The sequence below is a fragment of the Chionomys nivalis genome, chromosome 4 (genome assembly GCF_950005125.1).
Source record: "Chionomys nivalis chromosome 4, mChiNiv1.1, whole genome shotgun sequence".
NCBI classification, from domain to species: domain Eukaryota; kingdom Metazoa; phylum Chordata; class Mammalia; order Rodentia; family Cricetidae; genus Chionomys; species Chionomys nivalis.
Genome location: NC_080089.1, coordinates 55,926,328 through 55,948,452, shown reverse-complemented (window position 1 = coordinate 55,948,452; position 22,125 = coordinate 55,926,328). Strand labels below are relative to the sequence as shown.

Genomic DNA, 22,125 nt, shown 5'->3' with positions numbered 1-22,125 from the left:
ACCAGAGGTGCTGAGTTCAATTCCCAGCAACCACATGGTGGCTCACAACCATCTATACTACATTATTCTGGTACCCTCTTTTAGACTGCATTGCAGACATACATTCAGGCAGAACACTGTATACATAATAAATAAAATAAACCTTAAAAAAAATAGAAGTTATTTTAGGTCAGACAGTGGTGGCACACACTTTTAATTCCAGCACTCAAGAGGCAGAGGCAGGCAGATCTCTGTGAGTTCGAGGCCAACCTGGTCTACAAGAGCTAGTTCCAGGACAGGCTCCAAAGCTACAGAGAAACCCTGTCTTGAAAAAAAACAAAAAAACAAAAACAAAAAAAAAGCCTTTCAGCCAGAGAAGTGGTATTCCCTAGGAAGAGCACACCAACTAGTTGTTCAGTGCCAAACAGTCAGTTCTGCAAAAATAATACAGTAGTTATATGGACTCAACAGGTTATATTTAAGAATATATATATACACACACACACATATATATTTACACATACAATATATACATATGTATGTATGCACACACAAATATATATATTCATGCAGTAACAATAAGAAAAAAAGCTATGCATTTGAAGGAGAACAGGGAAGGTTTGGAGGGAAGAAAGGAAAGGGAGAAATGTAATTAAATTATAGTATCAAAAAAAAAATCTTGCTTAAAAAAAATTGTCAGGCACGATAGGACACACCTCTAAATCCCAGAATGTGGGAGACAGAGGGAAGCAGAAGGATTTCTGTGAATTTGAGCCCAGACTGGTCTATCTATATAGTGAGCTCTAGGCCAGCTAAGGTTACATAGTAAGAGACATATTTATCCACTTACTGACTTACTCCATTCCTTCATGCATATATATCTATGTGTGAGTGTATGTACATGTGTGCATATGTACACATGCAAGCCCAAGTAGAACATCAGGTGTCCTCCTCTCACACTTTCTGCCTATTCCTTTGAGGCAGAGTTCTTTCTCAACCTGGAGCACATCTATTCTCAGCTAGGCTATAAGCCAGAAAGCCCAGGAATCCTCTTGCCCCCACATCCATCAGAATTGTTTACAGGCATGTATGGGACTCCCAGTTGATGCATGGGTACCATGATCTGAATTCTCATTCTCATGCTTGAGTAGCAAGCTAAGCCAGCATCGCTCTAGTTCCTTATTGTAGTTTTCTAAGACAAGATCCATATTGTGTAGTCCAGGCTATTTTCAATTTATAATTCTGCCTCAGCCTCCTGCAGCGTAGGATAATAAGCATGGCTTAAGACCCAGATTCCCAACGTTGAAAGTTTAATTTCTCTTTAATGCTACACTTGTATTGAGATGATGACTTTATTAGTTTGGAAGGTGGGTGTGTTTGTGTCTATGTAGTACTGGCTTGGAACTTACTATGTAGACCAGGCTGGCCTTAAACTCATAAGAGATCCAGCTGCCCCTGTCTCTGGAGTGTGGGATTAAAAGCATACACCACATAAGTGGCTTCTCAGCTGAATATCTCTAACTTGTTTACAGAAAAAACAAAAGCAGCCGGGCGGTGGTGGCGCACGCCTTTAATCCCAGCTACTCGGGAGGCAGAGGCAGGCGGATCTCTGTGAGTTCGATGCCAACCTGGTCTACAAGAGCTAGTTCCAGGACATGAACCAAAAGCTACGGAGAAACCCTGTCTCGAAAATCCAAAAAAAAAAAGATTAAAAAAAAAAAAAAGAAAGAAAAAGAAAAAAACAAAAGCAGTTTATAACCTCCTTAAAATCCTGTCTATTCCCTTGAGAAATTTTCTTTTTTGTTTTTGTTTTGTTGAGATCGGAACTCAATATGTAGCCCTGGATGGCCCGGAACTCACCGTATAGGCCAGACTGACTTTGAACTCACAGCTATCCACCTGCCTTTTCTTGCCAAGTGTTGATTAAAAGTATGCCTCATCACCCTCAATAAGAACCTCTTTAAAGGAGCTTCCCTAGTTTTACGAAAGTGAGAAAAGAGAAAGCTTCATTTACCTCTGTGTTGTGAATTTCTAGAGTTGTTTTCTTATAATGGTTCATGTTCTCCACTCCTAGATTAGTCACCGTGAGGAATCCAAATCGGATCCGAGAGTCTTTTTCTAACGGCCAGTACTGTCCACATTTTCTCCTTCCGCCTTCCTCGAAGCTGAAGACAGAGCAAGTTAAGCTTCACTCTTCAACTGGCAAAAAGCTTCTTCCTACCACAAACTGCTGAGCTCCTAGGCAGCAATGTCATGTGATCTGCAAAGCTCCTGAAGTCTGCCACTGATGTTCAGCAGAAAAAGAGTGAAATCTCTCCATTCTAAACAGATGATAAACAGCTAAAGTCCCTACATATGTACGGTTGGCAGATATGCATGGTGCATTAACTATATCATCTCACTTATCTGGGATAAAGAGAAGCAAAAACAGAGTGAGGACCAGGCCTAAGTCACTGCTCAGTTTCTTCTCCACTAAGGAGGGGCCCTTGGCTGACACAGCACTGGGGAAGACAAGTCCTGGATGTGACTAGGAGGTCCACAGACTTCACCTCACCATTTCTCAGAGTCCTCAGAATAATCTGAGGTGATACTTCTCTTAACTACAGGTGGCCCTTAACAGGGCCCTGAGGAAGGGAACTGAGCAAACATCTTTTCCTTTTCCTTCCTTCCTTCCTTCCTTCCTTCCTCCCTCCCTCCCTCCCTTCCTTCCTCCCTTTGTTCCTTCCTTCCTTTTCCTTCCTTCCTTCCTTCCTTCCTTCCTTCCTTCCTTCCTTCCTTCCTTCCTTCCTTCCTCCCTCCCTCCCTCCCTCCCTCCCTCCCTCCCTCCCTCCCTCCCTTCCTTCCTCTATTTGAGAATGGGTCTCTCTGTGTAGCTCTGGCCATCCTGGAACTCTCTTTGTAGACCAGGCTGGCCTTAAATACAGCGACTTGCCACCCTAGGCCTCACAAGTGCTGGAATTAAAGGCATACTGCCCAGCCATCATCTTTTTGTTCTTCCCCATCTAAAATAGGTTATAACTAATGATGAAACTAATAAAATATTAAATTCTTTAAATCTGGCAGAATTGCCAAATTTCTTGATTCAGAACTTCCTGCCTCATGTTCCCCTCCCTCCTGTTCCCTCTTGAATGAAGACAAATGAAGGAAGAGGAAGCAATTGAAGAAAGCAGGAAATGAAGAGCGAAGGGACTGGGGATCCAGCAGCCAGAAACATCTTCCCTCTTGAGTCAAGCCTTCTGCTTCACAGCGCTTCCTCCAGTGAATAAGGCTAGGACCCCAGGGCGCTGTAACTAGCACTGGGTCCCTAGAATTAGGGATTAAATATCTACAAGGCTATCTCTTTCTCCACCAGACCTCAGCATGTCAACAAGTGATATGCCATGGCTTTCCTAGTCACTCAGGGTCAGGGTAAAGGCATGGAGGGTATGGAAAAAAGACTAACTTACCGGGTGGTCATTACAATCACCAAAACTTTTTGCTCCCAAACCATGAGCCAGAAGTCACGATAGGTATTCTCCAAAGGGCCTGGAATGAAAGAAGAAAACGAAGAACAGACCCTTCAGAAACACATCTGTCTTTCTTCCAAATAGTAACTCCAAAGCACAGATGTAAGCTCCCTGCTTTTCTTTCCGTTGTTGCTGTTTTTCTGAGAGAGGGTCTCTCCTAGACTCAGACTCATCTGTACTCCAGCATGACCCAGAACTCCTGTTCCTCTGGTCTCCCCTCCCAAGTGCTGCAATTACAAGCATTAATATGAGCCACCACAGACTTCCTGCTTTTATCTCTGACTTTTTCAGTTCTCAAACCAACCATAACATCTCAGTATGAGTATTAGAAACATAGAATGACAGGGCTGGAGAGATGGCCCAGCAGTTGAAAACTCATGCTGTTCTTGCAGAAATCCTAAATTCAGTTCCCAGAACATACATCAGGTATCTCAGTGTGTAACTCCACCTTCCAAGGGATCCAATGCCCTTTTCTGGCATCCACAGGAACCTGCATTCACATGCACACATCCACATACAAACATACATATACATAATTAAAAATAAAAATAAACCAGGGCTAGAGAGACCAGTGGTTAAGACCAGTTGTTGATCTTGTAAAGGAACTGGGTTGAATTCCAAGCACCCACATGGCAGCTAAGAGCATTTGTAATGTAAATTCCAGAGGATCTGATGCCCTCTTCTGGTCTCTGTGGGTACTGCATGCATGTGGTGCTAGACATGCAAGCAGGCAAAACACCTACACATATAAAAATAAAATTTTAAAGATAAATAAAAATGAAGCTTCACCAAAAATAAAAGGGAACAGAATGTTCACAAGTGAGCCATATGCAGAGAGCACTGTTAAAGACCTCTCAGAGCCTGAGCCACAGCGCCTCAGCAACCTGATGGACCAGTGCCACTGACCTGTCTCACCCCACCTGACCCTCAGCCTCAGAACAATTAACTACAAACCATTGGCTCAAGTCCCTCAGGACTAGGACATAGTCTTCTTCAAAAGTCATTTCATGGGGATGGAGAAATGGCTCAGCGGTTAAGAGCACTGACTGCTCTTCCAGAGGACCCGGGTTCAATTCCTATCACCCACATGGCAGCTCACAACTGTCTGAAAAATCCAGTTCCAGGGGATCTGACACCTTTACACCAATGCACATAAAATAAAGATAAATAAATCATAAAAAAAAATTTTAAAAAAAGTAATTTCATCCTTCACGTACCCTCCCTCAGTCCCTTTCCCTTTTTCGACAGGGTCTTACTGTAGAGCTTAGACAGGCCTGGAACTTGGGACCCTGCTGCCCCGGTTGCCAGTGTGCAGGAATTAGGCATGTGCCGCCATGCCCAGCTTTCATTCTTGACTTTCTTATCACTATATAAGACTCCTAGTAGTCTTTGTTAAAATGATTATCACTATTGTTTTTGTTAGTAAGTATGGGAACAGGTGTGCCACGTGAACAAGTGGATCAGTGCTAAGAACTTGTATTTTAAGTCTGTTTTCTCCTCCCACCTTATAGGGCCCACCAGGCCAGGACCACAAGCACCTTTACTGTATGAGCCATCTCACCTACCCCAATTCTGATATTTTTAAATCATTTATTCTTCAAAAAAGTTAAAGCCAACTTTTGTTGTTGTTGTTGTTGTTTTTGTTTTGTTTTTCTAGACAGGGTTTCTCTGTAACTTTGAAGCCTGTTCTGAAACTCACTTTGTAGACCAGGCTGACCATTAACTCCCAGAGGTCCACCTGTATCTGCCTCCCGAGTGCTGGGATTAAAGGTGTGCACCACCACCGCCCAGCTAAATTAAAGTCAACACACCTATTTCCATCATCTCCAGAAGTTGCAAAGTGAATTCTCACAATTTTTTTCCCTTGGAATATTTTTGCTTTTATCTTTTAACTCCTGCCATCTCCCCTGTTCTTTTTTTTTTTTTCCACCTGAGACAGGGCTTCTCTGTGTAACAGCCCTAGCTGTCCTAAAACTAGCTCTAGTAGACCAGGTTGGCCTCAAACTCACAGAGATCCATCTGCCTCTGCCTCCCTAGTGCTGGGATTAAGTGTGCCACCACTGCCAGGCTCCCCTGTTCTTTATACTAAGTTTCACAGCCATGAGGATTTTCTCATTTTTTTCTAAGTTACTAATACCATTCTAAAGTATTTTTCCTGAATATCTTTCTCCTTACAACTTACTACTAAACTTGCTTCATCATAATGCAGCACTGAATCTCTCTTTCCTTTGTACTGCCTCCCTCATCTATAAAACTATACCATTTTATCCACTTTTTAAGATTTATTTTATGTTTACTTTTGTGCATGTGCGTGCTTGTCTGAAGGAGTACATTCCAAACGCGTATGGATAACTGCAGAGGTCAGAAGAAGGTGTCTGAGTGCCTAGACCTAGAGTTACAGGCAGTCATAAGCCTCTCTATGCAGTTACTAGGAACTGAACTCTGGTCCTCTGGAAGAGCAGCAAGTGCTGAGCCATCTCTCCAACCCTCTATTTTTAAGTGCTGGATCTTCCTCCAGGCTCTCTTTGACCAGAACACTAAAGGGATTTCCTCTCCCCTAAGCTCTGGATGATATGGCTGGTCCTAAATACTTTAACCATTTAATTTATAGCATCTTACATCAGACATTCGGTAAATAGGATGTGAAGGACAAACGCCTTTGAGAAACTGACCTTTTCTATTTAGAATCTGCACAATGGTGAGCACACTGCAATAACTCCGCAAGGTGATTCTTTATGCCTTCCAAGTGTTTTCCCTCTCCATTTTCAGAGAAGCAGGGTAACATCAAGGGTTAATTTAGACCCAAAAGCCCACTGGTTCTACTACTTCTCTGAAAGTCTTTTAGTAAGCACTAACATTTGTGTGTGAAATTTTAAAAAAAGAGTATGTCTATGTTCAAATAGCCACTCATGTATGCACATTGAAACCACTGCTATCCACCTTGTTTTGGGTTTAGTAGTATTTTGTTTTGAGACATGTTCTCTCATTGGGACCTGCCAATTAGGGTAGGTTGGATAGCCCCTGAGCCCCAGAAATCCTCCTATCTCTGCCACCTAGTGCTGGGATAACAAGTGCCTGACAACAGTACCCACTTGGTGACTCACCACCATCCATCCCTCTAGTTTCAGGGGATCTGACGCCTGCCTTCTGGCATCCATGGTCACAGCATGCATGTACCTATAAGCATGCAGGCAAAACACTCATACATGTAAAACAAAAACAAAACAAACCTTTAAAAACAAAAACAGAGAAAAGAGGTGGGAGGAGCACCAGCCTAGTCTACAAAGCCAGACTCAGATAGATAGCTGGATGGAGGATGGATGGATGGATGGATGGATGGATGGATGGATGGATGGGTGGATGGGTGGATGGATGATTGTTGGGTAGGTAGTTGGGAGAGAAAAGGGGGGAGAGAAGGGGAGGAGGGAGGGAGAGAAGGAGGGAGGGAGGGACGGAGGGAGGAAAAGAAATGGACAAAATGCTATTATTTCACTGGAGAGATGGCTCAGTGGTTAAGAGCACTAACTGTTCTTCTTTTATTATTTATTTATTTATTTATTTATTTATTTATTTATTTATTTATTTATTATGTATACAATATTCTGTCTGTGTGTATGCCTGCAGGCCAGAAGAGGGCACCAGACCTCATTACAGATGGTTGTGAGCCACCATGTGGTTGCTGGGAATTGAACTCAGGACCTTTGGAAGACGAGGCAATGCTCTTAACCACTGAGCCATCTCTCCAGCCCCCTAACTGTTCTTTCAGAGAATCCAGGATATCAGTTCCTGGCACCCACATTGGCTCACAACCACTTCAATTTCAGAGGATCTGATGCCTTCTTCTGACTTCTGTAGTCAATGCATATATATAGTACACAGGCACAAATGAAGGCAAAATACATACATCACACGCACACACACACCCACACAATAAAAATAAGAAAAGGAATTTCAAATGATCTCATCTCAGGATAGAGAGAAGGCAGTAGTATAGCTTAGTGGTAGAGCTTATGCTTAGTATGCTCAAAGCTCTGGGTTCAATTACCAGATTCAAAAGTATGAAGGGAAGCTGGGTGGTGGTGGCACACGCCTTTAATCCCAGCACTCGGGAGGCAGAGGCAGTGGATCTCTGTGAGTTCGAAGCTAGCCTGGTCTACAAGAGCTAGTTCCAGGCCAGGCTCTAAAACTACAGTGAAACCCTGTCTCGAAAAACCAAGTATGTGGGAAATCCTAATTTGGGTAACTTACCTTTTTCTTCTAAATCTTTTTCTTGTGCCTTTAAGAAAGTTTAGTCCCTCTATCTACCTACCTTGGATTTTATATCTGGTTTATCAGATATTCTGACTGCTCAGATGTCCCAGTTCCAACAATAGTTTTGGTTTTAGGGTCTTTTGTCTCATTGTGCAGCACAGGCTGTTCCTGAACGTATAATCCTACGCCTGTCTCCAGCTGGTATCACCCTTACTTAGCCACTGCTCAAGATCTGAATGTGGAAAACCAAGTGTATGAGAGTGCATGTGGGTCAGCGGGAGAACACCTGCTGGTCCCATGTGAAGCCCTAGGCTTGACCACCAGCAGTGGGGAAGAGCTAGTTCCAGGACAGGCTCCAAAACCACAGAGAAACCCTGTCTCAAAAAACCAAAAAAAAAGATGTCAGTACAAACTGAAGACACCTATAATCCCAGTTCTTAGAAGGAGGAGGAGGAGGCAACATCAGGAATTCAAATTCATCCTAAACTATATAGGGAGTTCTAGCCAAGCCTAGGTTACATAAGACCCCTTTTCAAACCAGAAAATCAAAATAAAAGATGTTAGTGAAGCTAGTTATCATACCCATAATCTCCAGGAGGACTTGGGAGACTGGGGCAGGATGATCATGGTGAGTTACAGGCCAACCTGAGCACTATCTCAAAACAAAGAACAACAAAAGCCCCAAGGAGCTGGGGCCTGCCTAATTGGCAATGTGCCTGCTGTGTGAGTACCTGAGCTGATCCCTAGCACCCAGGATCTCTACAGCCCATGCTCTGCCACAGTGTGGATTTGTGACACCACACTCAGCAAACTCCAAAACAACAAGGGCTTTGCAGCTAAACTCTCTGAAAAACATAAAGAAATGGGCTCAGGTAAAAGTTCTTGCCACACAAGCATAAAGCCCTCAAATCAAATCCAGGAACTCACATAAAAAGGACAGACATGGATGTACATGCTTATAACTCCAGCACTTGTAGGGAAAGAAAGGCTCTCTAGAGCTTCTTGACCACTAGTCTAGCTCCAAGTTCAGTGAGAGACCCGTCTCAAAGGAACAAGGTGAAGGAAGACAGAACAAGTCACCTGACGTCCTCCTCTAGATCTGTCCCCACACATAAATAAGCATACTCATGTGTCCATATACCACACAGATAGAAGGGGATGTCTATAGATATAAAGTTAGTGGTTTACTTTGACACAGAAGAACCAATTCAGAGAGATGGTTTCTAAGAACTTCTGACCTGGACAGAGATTCAAATTCTGGTTCTGCTACTAGCTTTATGATCAAAGTCACCTAACCAATTGGGCCTCAGTTTGCTTAAATAAACGCACATACACACTAAAATTAAAAAGAAAAACCTTCACAGACTTACTTTAATAATCAGAGATTATGCACCTGAAATATAATACATATTCTTAACAGATGACTTATTAGAATATTACTAGTATGCATATATGGGTATATAAGAACGATTCCACTAGAGTTCATGCATGTAATCCCAGAAATAAAAAGGAAGAGGCAGAAGGATCAGGAATTCAAAGTAATCATTAGCTACACAGCAAGTATGAAAAGAGCCTAAGGTAGATGAGACCTTGTCCAACTAGCGTGTGTGTGTGTGTGTGTGTGTGAGAGATTATTGTGCATATATATGTATTTGTTCATTCCCTTTATATATCTTTTTTTTTTTTCCCTTTGGATTTTTCGAGACAGGGTTTCTCCGTAGCTTTTGGTTCCTGTCCTGGAACTAGCTCTTGTAGACCAGGTTGGCATCGAACTCACAGAGATCCGCCTGCCTCTGCCTCCCAAGTGCTGGGATTAAAGGCGTGCGCCACCACCGCCCGGCCCCTTTATATATCATTATTCAGCATTATAGTACCACCCAATGGAATACAGATACAAGCTTAACTGATAGCAAGTCTACACTTGTCCCAGTAATTTGTCCTTAATGCTACTTTCTCCCTATAGAGGACACATCATAAGTCCCACATTACCTTTAGTTCTTCCTTTAGTAATCTACAACAGTTCTCTTCCTGTTCTTGTTTTTCAAGACATTAACTTTAAAGAATTGGATTCACTTACTTTTTTTTTCAACATAGAGTCTTGTTGTGTAACAGAGGCTTAACTCCAATTAACTATGTAAAACAGACAGGTTTTGAACTTAGAATCGCCTGAGTAGTGGGATTATAAGCAAGTACATACCAACATGCCGACCTAGACTCAGCATGTTTCCTTGTACTATGCTAAACAATCTGAATTACTGATTTGTTACTTAAAACTAGATTTAGATTTTTTTTTTTTTTTTTTTTTTTGGTTTTTCGAGACAGGGTTTCTCTGCGGTTTTGGAGCCTGTCCTGGAACTAGCTCTTGTAGACCAGGCTGGTCTCGAACTCACAGAGATCCGCCTGCCTCTGCCTCCCGAGTGCTGGGATTAAAGGCGTGCGCCACCGCCCGGCTAGATTTAGATTTTTGATTATTATTACTACTTTCTTGAGACGGTAGAGATCACATTCAAACCTAGACATGTGCTACATCACTAAATTACATTCCCGGCCTGAATCAGATCTTTATTGTGTGTGTGCATGACGGCTATGAACTACTACTCAAAGCTCTGATGCCCTAAACTCTTGGATCACTATACTAAAACACAGTCCCAAAAACAGGCTGGCAAGCAATAACATTATAGATTTAAATCTCTAGATTTTCTCTTTGTTGTAAGTTTCCATGAATATCTGGAACTGAAACTACAAACTTAACTGTTCTCCTCACTACTAAACTTAATGAAAGACCAGGATTTTAGTGTTCACAATACACTTCCTTTAAAAATTATGCCATCTGAATTGGGTGTGGTGGTGGTACACACCTTTAATCCCATTACTGGCAAGGCAGACAGAGGCAGGTAGATCTCTGAGTTCAAAGCCAGTCTCATCTACAGAGCAAATTCAAGAAATTCCAAGACAACTAGGGCTGTATAGTGAAACACCGAAAAGAAAAGAAAAGAAAAGAAAAGAAAAGAAAAGAAAGAAAAGAAAAGAAGAGAAAAGAAAAGAAAAAATCTGGAGGCTGGAAAGAGGGTTCAATAGATAAGAATGATTGCTGCTCAATCCTGATTTTGGAACTTAGCACCTAAATAAAAGCTGGACACAGGGGCTCAATGGTGAAGAACACTTGCTGCCTTCCCCAGGTTTGAATTCTGCACCCATACTGTGCAGCATACAACCATCTATAACTCCAGATCCAGGTTCAGGAGATCTGACACCCTCTTCTGATCTCTGTATACACCAGGTATACACAGACTGACACACATACCAAACACACGTGTACAATTAATTAAAATAAAAAATCACCTGAATTGAAAAACCATGTGTAAGTGATACGAAATCAACATGTAAGGCTAAAATAGCTTACCTTGTGTACCAATATAAGCATTCTTCTGCTTGTAGCCATCCATGAAACTGGCATTGATGTAATCTGTCTAATAATAAAAGGGAGACATTATTGCAAGTGCATGAAAACACCATTTGGCTCACAAAGTAATGTATGTGTTGGGCAAGTTCAGTTCAAGGTGTGGCTAGTCTCTTCCTGTCAAGCAGAAAATGAAAAACAAGAGGGCCAATTTAGTACTAGGGGAAAAAATGTGAGTTTTACCTTTATTGGTAAAGAAAGGGAGTAAAAAGCCGGGCGGTGGTGGCGCACACCTTTAATCCCAGCACTCGGGAGGCAGAGGCAGGCGGATCTCTGTGAGTTCGAGGCCAGCCTGGTCTACAAGAGCTAGTTCCAGGACAGGCTCCAAAGCTACAATGGAAACCCTGTCTCGGGGGAAAAAAAAAAAGAAAGGGAGTAAAGAAGAGGCAGGGGTAGAGCTGAATGGAACAGTTCTTCTGTGGGTTACTGGCTCCACTCCAACAAATATCTTAGGATGGATGGATAGATAGATAGATAGATAGATAGATAGATAGATAGATAGATAGATAGATAGATAGAGACAGACAGATATCATAGCGTTCCTTACATCAAATTATACACAAAAGTGAAATCCTACATAATGTCATGCCTGTAATCCCAGCACTCGGGAGGCAGAGGCTGGAGGATAACTCCAAATTCAAAGGCCGCCCTTGTCTAGAATTAAGTTCTAAGCCAACACAGCTACAGAGTGAGATCCTCTCTTTAAAAATGAAAACTTATAGACAAAAACAAAATACCTCAAAACAGAATAAAGACCCAAAGAAAGATGTTAAAATAATTAAGCTCTCAGAAAAAAATCAAGCTGAACAAGCCATAGAGAACAAACTAGTACGGAGTACCCCCATGGTCTCTGCTTCAGTTCCTGTACCCAGGTTGCTGCCTTGGCTTACCCTGATGATGGATTATAAGTCAAATAAATTCTTTCCTCTTCAAGTTCTTTTAAGCTAGTGTTTATCATAGCAACAGAAGAACAAATTAATAATATACCCCTAAAATCCAAAAAAAAAAAAAAAAAAGGTGGAGGGACAATTTTTGAAAGTATAAGTCTAACTGTTCTAACTCAGGGTTAGAGAGCTTCCTAGCAGGCATGAAGCCCTGGATTCATCCTCAGCATCAGAAAATGTTGAAGAAGGGCTGGCTAGTTCATCGGTAGAGCATGAGACTCTTAATCTCAGGGTCCTGAGTTCAGGCCCCATATTGGGCACCAATCTATTGGAGAATGGCCGCTTGTTGGTTTTTAGCTGGTTAGCCCAAAAATAATTACATAGAGACTGTATTAATTAAATCACTCCTTGGCCCATTAGCTATAGCTTTTTATTGGCTAATGTGTATATATAAATTTGACTCATTTTTATTAATCTGTGTATTGCCACGAAGCTGTGGCTTACTGGCTAAAGTTTTGGTGTCTGTCTCCAACAGGGCTATATGGCATCTCTCTGAATTAGAAATTCTGGAAGGCAATATGACTAGAATATAATTAAGATTTGGACTGACCCTATTCACATGTGCTTCCTGTAATTTTTTTCAACAATTTTTCTTTTCTTTTTTTTTTTTTTTTGTTTTAGCTGTTAATTCTCTGGGACTACTTAAGTTTTATCACCATTTAAGGTTTTGTTTAAATGAACTATTAGGCCAGGTTTTATTTCAACAATAAGACAAACAAACAAAAAACTGCCTATTCTGGTGTATACAGGTAATCCTAGCCCTTGGAAGTGAGAGGCAGAGGATCAGAGTTAAAGTCATCCTGTGTTACATGGTAAATTTGAGAACAGTCTGGCGTACAGGAGCATTGTCAATAAACAAGTAAGTCAATAATCAAAGCTGGTATTGTGATAAATGCCTCTGAACCAAAATTCTAGAGACTAAGACAGGAGGCCAGCCTGGCTATATAACAACATCCTATTTCAAAAACAAACAAACAAAGAACAAAATAAAAACACAAAACTCAAGGGCTGGGACATAAATTCCCATTTACTGTGAGAACAGCTGCTGGTATTGTTTGTAGCAATGGAATTACAAGTCAGATGATGATCTTCAGATTAACTACAGGATGATTAGAATCACCTGTTACACTGGAATTTACTCATCTGTAAATATACCCACTCATAAATATATTCCCAATACCTGCACATGTATACCAGGCACTAATCCTCAGATTTATTATAAGATAGCTAGAATAATCTCCTGTAACACTGGGATTTACTCACAAATATTTCTTAAAACCTGCCAAGCACTGTTCTATACACTTGTGACAGAGCAGTGTATACAAAACAGATTAAAAGCGGTGGCACACGCCTTTAATTCCAGCACTCAGGAGGCAGAGACAGGCAGACCTCTGTGAGTTCGAGGCCAGACTGATCTACAGAGTGAGTTCCAAGACAGGCAACAAAGCTACAGAGAAACCTTGCCTTGAAAAAAAAAAAAAGTATTTTGGACTCAAGAGACCCAACTCAATCAGTGTACTTCACTTCTGAAGAGAATGTACTAGGACAATTTCGAAAGTACTATGAGCAAGCAGCTTCACTAACTCTCAGTGAAGAAGGATAAAAAAAATATGCAAGAATCATAAGCAGGACTATAAATGCCTAAAAGAAAAGGGTCAAAAAGGTCTGAAACCATGCCCATGATTTTTCTTAAAATTATCAACAAGCAAAATAAGAGCTAAAATGCCAAGCCTTTATAAGGTAAATCACATTAAACCAGGAGGTGGTGGTGCACGTCTTTAATCCCAGCACTCAGGAGGACAGAGGCAGGAGCATCTCTGTGAGTTGGAGACCAGTTTGGACTACACAGTGAGTTCCACGACAGTCAGGGCTGTTACACAGAGAAACCCTGTCTCGAAAAGCCCCGCCCCCCCGCAAAAAAAAGTAAGTCATGTTACATAGATGCTCTGAATTTCCTTTACTTTGAAAGAAAAACTATAATCAGGAGTTGTTTGCTTATGGTTTCCCCTTTTTTTTTTGTGTGTGTGTGTGTGTGTGTGTGTGCAGATACATGCACGAACTTGTGGGCCACAGCATATATATGAAGGTTAAATGACAACTCAAAAACAGTCATTTTTCTCTTTCTACCAAGTGGTTCTGGGCATTGAAGTGAGGTTGCCAGGCTTAGTAACAAATGCTTTGCCCTGCTGAGCCATCTAACCAGCCCAGGCTCTGGCTGACTTTACTCTATACTTTATTTTACTTTAGAGGGTCTTCCTATGTAGCCTAAGTTGGCTACAAACTCTTTTTTTTTTTTTAATTTTATGGCTTCATTGGAATCTTAAAGTCTCCTTTTTAAGATTTATTTATTACGTATACAACAATCTGCCTCCATGTACACCTGCACGTCAGAAGAGGGCGCCAGATCTCATTACAGATGGTTGTGAGCCACCATGTGGTTGCTCTTTAGGATGGTGAGATGAGCATTTACAGAACATCTTCAGTCACACACTACTACATAGCAAAACCAGAACCAAAACTCATCTCTCTGGCTTTGGAGCCCATTTCAGCCACCTGAGAACAGTACAAGTTTCACCTTGGAAGAGGTTTAATTTCCTAGGATGCCGAGAGAAAAATGGCATCAATCTATCTACCTGAGTGTGGCCACTTCGTTTTGTCAGCTTCACTCTTGTTTGGTCCAGGCAGGGTACATCTCCATATCGGTTTTTCTCTAGGTTTCCGGGAGACCTGAAGAAAACAAGGGGCAAGTTAAAATAAGGAGACGTGTGAGGATCAGGTGTTCAAGGTCATTCTTAGCTACAAAGAGAACTTCAAGACTTCAGAACTATACAAGACTCCTCTAAAAATAAACTGTAGCTCAGTAAAAGGGTGCTTGCATATCCTCAACCCTCACTGCTTTTTGCTTTGTACTATTTGGCTCTGAAAAAAATGATTTAGATATATTACTGATTAAAAACTTACCAAGACCTCCCACATATAATGAATAATAATATCCTATACTATTGGAGCACTGGGGATGTTGCTCAAGTGGAATAGGGCTTGCTTCCCATGCACAAAACACTGGCTTGATCTTCAGGTACTGCCTGAGCTGGGTGTGGAAGGACATGCCTGTAAGGTCAACACTCACGTGGTAGAGTGAGGAGGATCGGAAGTTCAATGTCAAACTTAGGTCATACAGAGTTCAAGATCAGTCAGGGTTACACAATATATTCTATACTGTTGGGCACATATGAATACATAATAGTATAATCAAAATGTCTAGAAAGACACTATATTTATACAAGGTGTAACTGCTTGTAAAAAGAAGGAACTAAGGGTAAGGACTGGAAGTGATTCAGCTTCATAATGAATTCATTCATGTAAAAAAAAATTAAAAGACAGATATGACTGAACAGGAACAAGTATCACCTCTGGTCATAGGAACTGGGGATTTATACTTTTTACTTTTTTACATATATTTTTCCTTCACCTTTTTAATTTAAATTTGTATTTACTTGGTGTGTTGGGGTACATGTAGAAGTCAAAGAGACAGGAATTGCAGAAGTTAGTTCTCTCCGTCCACAAAGTGAGTTCCAAAGATCAAATTCAGGTCCTTAGGCTTAGAAGCAAGTGGATTTATCCAAAGAACCATCTCCTTATTGTTTTTTTGCTTTGCTTTGTTTTGACATAGGTTCTCACACTATAGCCAGGCGGCCTCAACTCTTCTGCAGACTCCCAAGTAATGGGATTACATTTCAAGTCACTATACCTGGCTCTTTACTACATCTTTTTTGTTGTTGTTGTTTGGTTTTGTTTTTTTTTTTGTTTTTTTTGTTTTTTTTTTTCGAGACAGGGTTTCTCTGTAGCTTTTGGTTCCTGTCCTGGAACTAGCTCTTGTAGACCAGGCTGGCCTCAAACTCACAGAGATCCGCCTGCCTCTGCCTCCCCAGTGCTGGGATTAAAGGCATGTGTCACCACTGCCCGGCTGTTGTTTGTTTTTCAAGACAAGGTTTCTCCGTAGCTTTGGAGACTGTCCTGGAATTAGCTCTTGTAGACCAGGCTGGCCTCGAACTCACAGAGATCCGGCTGACTCTGCCTCCCGAGTGCTGGGATTAAAGCTGTGCGCCACCACCGCCCGGCTCTTTTCTACATCTTAAAAACTCTCCTTTGAGGCTAGAAAGACAGTTTGGCCGTTAAGAACACTTAGAACCACCTCTGATTCCAACTCTACTATCTACAAACTGCTCACTATACCTTCAAACACAAGCCTATGAATGTAGACAGAAGTTTCTGTCCTGCCTGGTTCCACAGCCGTTCAGTCCCAAAGAAACACACAGAGGCTTATATTAATTATAAACTGTTTGGCCTATTAGCTCAAGTTTATTATTAACTACTTCTTAAACTTAAATTAACCCATAATTCTTGTCTATGTTTAGCCACGTGGCTTGGTACCTTTTCTAAGTACAGCATTCCCATCTTGCTTCCTCTGAGTCTAGTTGATGACTGCATCTCTGCCTTTCCTCTTCCCAGAATTCTCCTAGTCTGGTTGCCCCACCTGTACTTCCTGCCTGGCTACTGGTGAATCAGCATTTTATTGAACTAATACAAGTGACAAATCTTTACAGTGTATAAGAGCATTATCACGCCCGGTGGTGGTGGCGCACGCCTTCAATCCCAGCACTTGGGAGGCAGAGGCAGGCGGATCTCTGTGAGTTCGAGACCAGCCTGGTCTACAAGAGCTAGTTCCAGGACAGGCTCCAAAACCAGAGAAACCCTGTCTCGAAAAACAAAAACAAAAACAAACAAACAAACAAAAAAGAGCATTATTACATATCCTCAAGCAAGGCCACACCTCCTAATCCTTCCCAAACAGTTTCACAAACTGCACACTAAGTCTTCAAATACAAGCCTTATAAAGAATATTCTCAGTCAGACAATCACACAGTCTTTAAAAAAATAAGCTGGGCAATGGTGGCACACTCTTTTAATCCTAGCACTCAGGAGGCAGAGACAGGCAGATATCAGTGAGTTTGAGGCCAGCCTGGTCTACAAAGAGAGTCCCAGGACAGTCAGAACTGTTACACAGAGAAACCCTGCCTCGCAAAACCAAATATTTATTAATTAGTTAGTTAATTAATTAAAATTTGGGGGAATTAAATTTTAAGTAAAATTTTTAAAAATTAAGTGTTTTTAATTTAAAAATTCTATGGAAAATTTGAGCAATTGTGAACACTCTGATATTTACTTTACAATCCCGAATTCCAGTAAAGATATAGTTTGCTATCTGTAGGTAGTAGGTAGTTTTAATAGAAACTTGTTGAAGAATGTAAACTCAGGAGCTAATAAGGCTTATGGGTACTAGATAATCAAGCAAGGGCTCCAAGTTCAATAAAAAAGGCAAGATTTTCCGGGTGATAGTGGTGCACGTCTTTAATCCCAGCACTCGGGAGTCAGAGACAGGTGGATCTTTGTGAGTTTGAGGCTAGCCTGGTCTACAAAAGCTAGTTCCAGATTCTAAAATAGCAGCTAGTCTGAATGGTACAAGCACACAACCAAAACCCACCCTTTTGAGGCAATAAATAACTACAGGGGTACCTACATCAAAATCTTTTTTTTTTTTTTTTTTTTTTTTTTTTGGTTTTTCGAGACAGGGTTTCTCTAGCTTTGGTTCCTGTCCTGGAACTAGCTCTTGTAGACCAGGCTGGTCTTGAACTCACAGAGATCCGCCTGCCTCTGCCTCCCGACTACATCAAAATCTTAAATCCCCAAAAAGTATACTACACTTCCCTGGTCCCAGACTGTTTCCTTGATTCCCATTGAGGAAACTGAAGACAGTAGTGCACACCTGTATCCAGCATACAGGAAGAAGAGGCAGGAATATCAAAAGGTCAGGGTTATCCTTAGCTACAGAGTCAAGTCTTAGAGCAGCCTGGGCTAGATGAGATCCCATGGAGTAGGAAGAGAATCAAAAGGGTGGAGGGTAACAACTTTAGGGAAAGCATGCATGGTGGTTTTTAAGAGAGGTTCAGCACTTGGGAGATTAAGACAGGAGGATCACCATTTTAGGCTAGCCTGGAATATGTATGTTCAAGGATGGCTAGGGAAACAAAAACAAAAAGTGTTCTGCTTTGGAAGGAGATTCAGTGTAAAAAGAGATCTTGAGCACATAGAAAGGAAAAGAAGTTGACAGATAAAATAGTATTTCCACTCTTGATACACACCCTGCTTTGCCTTTCTTCACTCTCGGCCTCTTTACAGGGTGCTAGGAATCAAACGCAAGGCCGTACCAATTCCAGACAGAGCTCAACCATGAAACTACAGCACCGGCTTCTCTTTCTCATTCTTTTCCATTTATTTTATCTATTATTGATATTATTGTAGGGTGGGGAAAGAAAGAGAGAGTTCACACACATGCCACAGTACACTGGGTGCATGTGTGGAAGTCAGGACAACTTGTGGGGTCAGCTTTCTCCTTCTACCATGTGGGTCCCAGGAGTCAGTCAGGCCGTCAGGCTTGGCGGCAAGCACCTTTACCTGCTGAGCCGGCCCACTAGTCTTTCACAAGTTCTTTTTTTTTTTTTTAATTTTTTTTTCCACAATATTCTTGCTCTGTTTACTAGTTTCTTTCTCAATGGCCTCTCCTCAGTTTACTAACTTGTGATTTTCCCTCTTTCTTTGGCATTTTCTTCACGGACCATGACTACACTGAACAAGAATTTTGAGGGGACTCATGGATTCCTAAGACATTTAAGGGAAGGTAAACATGCAACAGTCACATATTAGGCACAGAAAAACTAAGGTATAGAGAGAAGGAAAATAATCGTCATTTGCAGAAGGGACTTCTAGCTAACTTGGAATTTAAACTAAGAGCTCAATGAGACAACATGATTAATATTCAATAAACAGAGCTCACTAGTGGGAGAAAAACAGCCAATTAAAGCATGGCAAGAAAGCAAGAGAGATAGTTCAGCCATTAAGAGCACTAGTTGCTTTTCCAGAGAACCCAGGTTCAAACAGCACAGACATGGGGGCTCACATTCTCCTGTAACTTCAGTCCCAGGGGATTTGATGCCCTCTACTTCCCTCTGTGAGCACTTCATGCATGAGGTGTTTAGACACACAAAGAGGCAAAACACTCATATACATAAAATACAATAACTAAAAAAAAATTAAAACATGGTAAGGCTATATAGGTGTGGTGGTGCACACCTTTAATCCTAGCATTAGAGAGGCAGAGGTAAAGGAATCAATGGCTCCCTGTTTTGATGAGTTCCAGGCCAGTCAAGGCTACATACTAGGATCTTGTCTCAAAATAAAATAACAACAACAAAAAGTCTGATTATTTAAAATAAATAAATAAGGTAGAGAACATCTGAGAAGAAAACCCAGTATCAATTTTTGGCCTCCACAGATACATAGGTACACATATAAACATGTATACAAACACGTCCCAAAACAAAAGGTAGGAAATGCCCTATGCTGCAACTGTAGGCACCAAATCATTATGAATCAGAGTGATAAACTCACAAGATGATTTTATGGTAGAATTTGGGTAGAAGCAAAGTCCTGAGAGGTTAAATTCCTAAGAAGCAACACTTCTCTCTTTCTGATGTGGAATTCTTTCAATACACAGTCCCAGCTCCTAACAAGATCTAGCGTTTTATTACATTTTCAGTCCTTTTTTGTGTTTTGTTTTGTTGTGGAACAGGGTTTCTTTGTAGCTTTAGAGCCTGTCCTGGTACTCCCTCTGTACACCAGACTGGTCTCGAACTCACAGGGATCCGCCTGTCTCTGCCTCCCTAATGCTGAGATTATAAGTGTGTGCCACTACCACCCAGGTACATTTTCAGCCTTTCTTAAACAGCATTTGCATTTCAAGAAAACATTCAAGCTTGCCATAGTGATACATGCCCATAAGACCAGCACTCTGGAGGCAGAGACATGAGGACCTACCTCTGTGAGTTCAAGACCAGTTCAGTCTACAAAGTAAGTTTCAGGCCAGTCAGAGCTACACTGTTTCAAATGACAGATGGATGGATGGATGGATGGATGGATGGATGGATGGATGGATGGATGGATGGATGGATGGATAGGATAAAAGAAAAAGTAAGAAATATATTGCCAGGCACTGATGGCACATGCCTTTAATCCCAACACTCGGGAGGCAGAAGCAGGCGAATCTCAGTGAGTTCAAGGCCAGCCTGGTTTACAAGAGCTAGTTCCTGGCCAAAATATATATATATATATATTTATACACACACACACACACACACACACACACACACACACACACACACAAAGATATATCCATCATGGGCCTGGCGGGCGGTGGTGGCGCACGCCTTTAATCCTAGCACTCCTGAGGCAGAGGCAGGCGGATCTCTGTGAGTTCAAGGCCAGCCTGGTCTAGGAGAACTAGTTCCAGGACAGGAACCAAAAAGCTACAGAGAAACCCTGTCTTGGAAAAAAAAAAAGATATATCCATCATTACAAGGTTTCTCCATTGGTAAAAAAGACCACCAGAAGTTTTGAAACAGAAGACATCAACAACAAGGCCAAAGCAGGAGATAACAACTCTTAGACATAACTATAAAGTGACTGAGAAGCTTTTTGTGTTAGTACATATGCATTGTGTGAACCTGAGCGTAGAAGTGCACATGCCTATGTATACGCATGCAAAAGGCAAAGCAGGACATCAGGTGTCTTCATCTTCATCTGCTGTTCTTCACCTGTGAATGCTCAGGACCAGCCTCCGACTGTCCCAACAATGATATATACAAGCGCAGCCACGCCTTGCTTTGTATATGAGTGCTGGAGATTCGAACTAAGATCCTCATGTTGCAGAGCAAGTGCTCTTACCCACGTATCCATATCCCCAAGAAGCTTTTTTAAAATAATTAATTTACTTATTTATTTATTTTAAACGTTGCCCTGGCTGTCCTGGAGTTCACTATGTAGACCAGATTGGGTTCCAACTCAGATTTACTTTTATCTGTCTTCCAAATACTGGCATTATTTTTGGCTGTGAGCCTAGCCTTTAATGGCTAAGGCACAAACTACCATGTTTGGTCTTCCCAGAAAGCATTTTAACACCAGGAAAACCCTCTACAAAGGAACTGAGGCACCGAAGTAGCCAGAAGCACCCTGGTAACTGATTGTTGACCCAAACCTCTCCTACTTACATGGAACAGTGGAAAGTGCCAACAGGGTTCTCACGACGGATGTCTTCATATTCCTCATATATGCCCCGCTTTTGCCTGGTATTAACATAGTCTACCAACTCTTGGATGGTCATGGCATGGGGACCTGGAACATGTACTGAGTCCCAGTCTAAGGCAGGAGGTAGGGAAAACAGGATGATCTCATCGAAGGGATCTGGGTGGCCATTCACTTGGGGCAGGAACTGGAAATTCCAAGTGGCAAGGTCAATTTTGACGAACCCACCCAGATTTTCTGGAAGGCACTCCCTGGGCAGATGCTGGGTAACTTCAGACGTCTTTAATATCTGAATCTGTAAGGACACAAAGAACTGCACTGAGTACTGGGGCTATAGGTCAGAAAGCATATAGACAGAATAAAAAACAAATGTGTTTATGCTGGATTTGAAAATCAGATGAGATTTGCTTGAAACACTGTATATTTGAAAAGAAGCAGAGTGAATTTTATCTGCTTTGGATTAAAATCCCATAAATTTTTCAGAGAGCTAAGTCCCCAGAATGTCCTTCAAATTCACTCCTGGAATTAGAGTCAAGCTATTTTTCTTCTGGAATGAAGGGATAGTAAACAAAGGCTTCACACTGTACACAAGGCTTTTCAGCACCATCTCTTGCTGGTCCTTTTTTTTTTTTTTTTTTTGGTTTTTCAAGACAGGGTTTCTCTGTGGCTTTGGAGCCTGTCCTGGACTTAGCTCTTGTAGACCAGGCTGGTCTCGAACTCTCAGAGACTGGAACTAGCTCTTATAGACCAGGCTGGCCTCAAACTCACAGAGATCCGCCCGCCTCTGCCT

At 41.6% G+C, this 22,125-nt stretch overlaps 1 protein-coding gene across 1 annotated transcript in view; it reads right to left on the bottom strand.

Annotated features, from left to right (window-relative positions):
• The window catches only part of Ptpn9 (protein tyrosine phosphatase non-receptor type 9), an 82,462-nt gene that overhangs the window by 3,777 nt on the left and 56,560 nt on the right, over positions 1–22,125 (bottom strand). The window contains exons 7-11 of the mRNA XM_057768598.1: positions 21,302–21,630; positions 14,774–14,867; positions 11,140–11,206; positions 3,426–3,504; positions 1,994–2,144 (exon numbers count right to left, since the gene is read on the bottom strand). Of these exons, the coding sequence (XP_057624581.1) occupies positions 1,994–2,144; positions 3,426–3,504; positions 11,140–11,206; positions 14,774–14,867; positions 21,302–21,630 (720 nt within the window). The remainder of the gene's footprint in view (positions 1–1,993; positions 2,145–3,425; positions 3,505–11,139; positions 11,207–14,773; positions 14,868–21,301; positions 21,631–22,125) is intronic.